Raw genomic sequence first — 4979 nt, 5'->3', positions numbered from 1 at the left:
TCCACCAGAGAACTCCTAAGCTGATAAACAGCTTCAATGAAGTATCTGGATATAAAATTAACTCAAGCAAGTCAATGGCCTTTCTGTACACAAAGGATAAATAGGCTGAAAAAGAAATTAGGGAAACAACACCCTTCTCAATAGTCACAAATAATATAAAATATCTTGGCGTGACTCTATCTAAGGAAGTGAAAGATCTGTATGATAAAAAAACTTCAAGTCTCTGAAGAAAGAAATTTAAAAAGATCTCAGAATATGGAAACATCTCCCATGCTCATGGATTTACAGGATCAACATTGCAAAAACGACTATCTTGCCAAATCAATTTACAGATTCAATGCAATCCCCATCAAAATTCCAACTCAATTCTTCAATGAATTAGAAAGAACAGTATGCAAATTCATCTGGAATAACAAAAAAACCTAGGATAACAAAAACTCTTCTAAAAGGATAAAAGAACCTCTGGTGGAATCACCATGCCTGACCTAAAGCTTTATTACAGTGCAATTTTGATTAAAAACTGCATGGTACTGGTATAGTGACAGACAAGTAGAACAATGGAATAGAATTGAAGACCCAGAAATGAACCCACACACCTATGGTCACTTGATCTTCGACAAGGGACCTAAAACCATCCAGTGGAAAAAAGACAGCATTTTCAACAAATGGTGTTGGCACAACTGGTGGTTATCATGTAGAAGAATGCTAATTGATCCATTTCTATCTCCTTGTACTAAGGTCAAATTTAAGTGGATTAAGGAACACCACATAAAACCAGAGACAGTGAAACTTATAGAGGAGAATGTAGGGAAAACCCTTAAAGATATGGGTACAGAAGGAAAATTCCTGAATAGAAGAGCCATGGCTTGTGCTGTAAGATTGAGAATTGATACATGGGACCTCATAAAATTGCAAAGCTTCTGCAAGGAAAAAGACACCGTCAATAAGACAATAAGACCATCAACAGATTGGGAAAGAAACTTTACTTTTCCGAAATCAGATAGGGGACAAATATCCAATATAAATAAAGAATTCAAGAAGGTGGACTCCAGAATATCAAATAACCCCATTAAAAAATGGGGCACAGAGCTGAACAAAGAATACCCACCTGAGGAATACCAAATGGCAGAGAAGCTTCTGAAAAAATGTTCAACATCCTTAATCATCAGGGAAATGCAAATCAAAACAACCCTGAGATTCCATCTCACACCAGTCATAATGTCTAATATCAAAAATTCAGGTGACAGCAGATGCTGGCAAGGATATGGAGAAAGAGGAACACTCTTCCATTGTTGGTGGGATAGCAAGCTTGTACAACCACTCTGGAAATCAGTCTGGTGGTTCCTCAGAAAATTGGATATAGTTCTACCGGAGGATCCTACAATACCTCTCCTGGGCATATATCCAGAAGATGTTCTAACCAGTTAGAAGGACACATGCTCCACTATGTTCATAGCAGCCTTATTTATAATAGCCAGAAGCTGGAAAGAACGCAGATGCCCCTCGATAGAGGAATGGATACAGAAAATGTGGTACATTTACACAATGGAGTACTATTCAGCTATTAAAAAGAATGAATTTATGAAATTCCTAGCAAATGGATGGACCTGGAGGGCATCATCCTGAGTGAGGTAACACAATTACAAAGGAACTCACACAATATGTACTTACTGATATTAGCCCAGAAACTTAGGATACCCACGAAAATAGATAAAATTTGTTAAATGCATGAAACTCAAGAACAACGAAGACCAAAGTGTGGACACTTATCCCCTTCTTAGAAATGGGAACAAAACACCCATGGAAGGAGTTACAGAGACAAAATTTGGAGCTGTGACGAAAGGATGAACCATCTAGTGATTGCCATATCCAGGAAACCATCCCATAATCAGCTTCCAAACGCTGACACCATTGCATAAACTAGCAAAATTTTGCTGAAAGGACCCAGATATACATGTCTCTTGTGATACTATGCCAGGACCTAGCAAACACAGAAGTGGATGCTCACAGTCAGCTATTGGATGGATCACCAGGTCCCCAATGGAGGAGCCAGAGAAAGTACCCAAGGAGGTAAAGGGAACTGCAACCCTATAGTTGGAACAACATTATGAACTAACCAGTACCCCAGAGCTCTTTTCTCTAGCTGCATATGTATAAAGAGATTGCATAGTCGGCCATCCCTGGAAAGAGAGGCCCATTGGACTTGCAAAATTTATATGTCCCCGTACAGGGGAATGCCAGGGCCAAAAAGGCGGAGTGGGTAGGTAGGGTAGTGGGGGGGGGGTATCAGGCACTTTTGGGATAGCATTGGAAATGTAAATGAGGAAAATACCTAATAATTAATTTAAAAAAATAAAAAAGAAAGAAAATAGTTTTTGAAATTATTTTACTGATTTTAGATATAAAAACAAATAAGAGTTAATATTTACATCANTGAATTCCACAAAAATATCTATGAAATATTTTATTACATTAAATGCTTATGTGAATGGGGTAGGTAACACTGGTACAGGTACACATATGAGCAAATAATAACCCTGTCTCTACATTTAGATGCACTTATGAGACGCCTCGCATGGGTGCTGGAATCTGAACCCAGATTCTCTGGGAGAGAAAATTATTCTGTTTATAGCTAATACAACTTCTTAGCCTTTTAGGCAACTGATGAAATAATAGCTGTACAAAAATGCACTGTTGTAGATAAGAATTCTGAAAACCAAGGAAGTACATCAACATTCTCTGAAATGACATTAAAATTAAGTGCAAATGCATTCATAGTTGATATTGCAGCCATGATGGGAGTTACAACTTAGGAATGGGGTACTACTGCTTAACACAACCCATCTATGTTACCACTCTTGCTCGAGGATTCCTCTGTTGTATTGCTCATTCTATTTGTCAATACTGATTTCATCCCTGAGTATGTTCACAGACAGATGATCGAATAGGAATGGAGATGAGACATGGATAACTGTGCTCAGCTTTCCAAATGAAGAAGGAATCAAGGTAAAAGAATTCTTAGTACAAAGTATCTACAGAGGCTTCTTTTCCATCAGTGCTAATCTTAGTGCATCTCTTATAATAATCAGAACTTTTGTTTTCTTATTGATAGATTAGATGTCACTCGTGTTCTGTTTTCTGTGCTCCTTTTTCTTCATTGGACATCCTAACAGACTGACCTGTGTCTTACAGCAAATCACATTGGAATTGTATTCACTGTAGCTGTTTCCACAGTTCTAGTCAAAACAGTCACTGTAATTATGGCTTTCAAATTCACAGGCCCAGGAAGAAGGTTGAGAAACATCTTGGTATCAGGGACGCCCAAATACATCATTCCCATATGCTCCCTGTTTCAATGTATTCTGTGTGCAATCTGGCTGCCAATTTCTCCTCCATTTGTTGATTTTGATGAACATTCTGAGCATGGAAACATTATCCTTGTATGTAACAAGGGCTCAGTTACTTCATTCCACTGTGTCCTGGGATATTTGGCCTGTCTGGCACTTGGAAGNTTCACTGTGGCTTTCTTGGCAAGGAATCTACCTGACACATTCAATGAAGCCAAATTCCTGACCTTCAGCATGCTAGTGTTGTGTAGTGCCTGGGTTACCTTCCTCCCAGTCTACCATAGCACCAAGGGCAATGTCATGGTTGCTGTAGAGATATTCTCCATCCTGGCATCCAGTGCAGGGCTGCTTTGATGTATCTTTGCACCCCAGATCTACACCATTTTCGTGAGACCTGAGAGGAATTCTGTCCAAAATATCAGGGATAAATCACATTCCTGAACAAGTATTTCTGGAATTCTGTCAAATGAGAAATTGGCACATACCTACCAAATATTGGGTTACAGTGCATATATCTAGTTTTAGAATCACTCTTACTGGATCCTGTAGTGATGTCTAGAAATATCATATCTACTCATCTTGCATGCCTTGTGCATAAAATCTTGCACTCATTCACTTGATTCATTTCCTCTATGAAAATTAAAATTCTTAAATTGTTAATACTGTTTTATTCATCATTTTGCATTTATGGAGATTTCCCCCTGGTAACTTCCAGTAAAAGTTGATAAGGAAGATTTATCCATGATCTTGTACAGAAAGTGAGTTCTAGGACAGACAGCACTACACATAGAAACCATATATCATATCTAACAATCAATTTGACAAATCAGCAAACTAAAGAATCAATAAAGATGAAATCAGAACACATTTTCTGATTTTCAATAGGAGCACACACATGAGAGATATTGCCTGTTCTCTTCAGCTGCACTTCAAAGTATCAGACAATGGTCGAAAATGGAAATGTTCTTTTTCTGCTCTCCAATACAAAAATATTATACCAACAATGAACTAAAGCTGAGAACCTCTGTGTTTGAATTATGGAATAGTTGCAAGAAGCTGAAGAGAATGGTGCCCCATAGGATGATCAGAAGTCTCAACTAACATGGACAACCAGAACTTCTCAGAAACTAAGGTCTTTGACACATATGCAACATAGACTGCATTGTCTGGCCTCAGTGATAGAATGCACACCTAACTCCCCAGAATCTTGAGACTCCAGAGATTGGGAAGGTCTTGGGTTTTGGGAGGTGGGGATATCCTCTTGGAGATGTGGGAGGAGGTATGAAATGCAGAAGATTCAGGGGGCAATCTGGGAGGAGGATAATGAATGGATTGTAAAAAAGATTAAAGGATAAAAAATTAAAAAGAAGAAACTAAAATAATCTTGTAGATAGGTGAAAATTAAAGTTATAGAAGGAAAATGTAAGACTAGTGATATTTGCATGAAACTAATATCTTCTCAGAGATTGCCCTCATATGCAGTTCTGATTGAGGTTCTGGAATCAGAAAAGTCTCAAAGGGTGGCCTGGGAGCACGAGGCTTTGACTATGCTGCTTCCTGGAAAATGGAATTTCCAAAAACAAAATGGAAGGGAAGGGAAGGGAAAGGAAAGGAAAGGAAAGGAAAGGAAAG

The 4979-nt window shown here is 38.3% G+C and overlaps 1 protein-coding gene across 1 annotated transcript in view; it reads left to right on the top strand.

Moving 5' to 3' along the window:
* The first annotated feature begins 3260 nt into the window (after positions 1–3260).
* LOC110289221 (vomeronasal type-2 receptor 116-like) overlaps positions 3261–4979 on the top strand; it is a 7396-nt gene continuing 5677 nt past the window's right edge. Inside the window, 1 exon segment of the mRNA XM_021155365.1 lies at positions 3261–3656. Coding sequence (XP_021011024.1) covers positions 3261–3656 — 396 coding nt within the window.

The sequence above is a fragment of the Mus caroli genome, unplaced genomic scaffold (assembly GCF_900094665.2).
Source record: "Mus caroli unplaced genomic scaffold, CAROLI_EIJ_v1.1 scaffold_12785_1, whole genome shotgun sequence".
NCBI lineage: Eukaryota > Metazoa > Chordata > Mammalia > Rodentia > Muridae > Mus > Mus caroli.
This window is presented reverse-complemented; position numbering and strand designations above follow the sequence as displayed.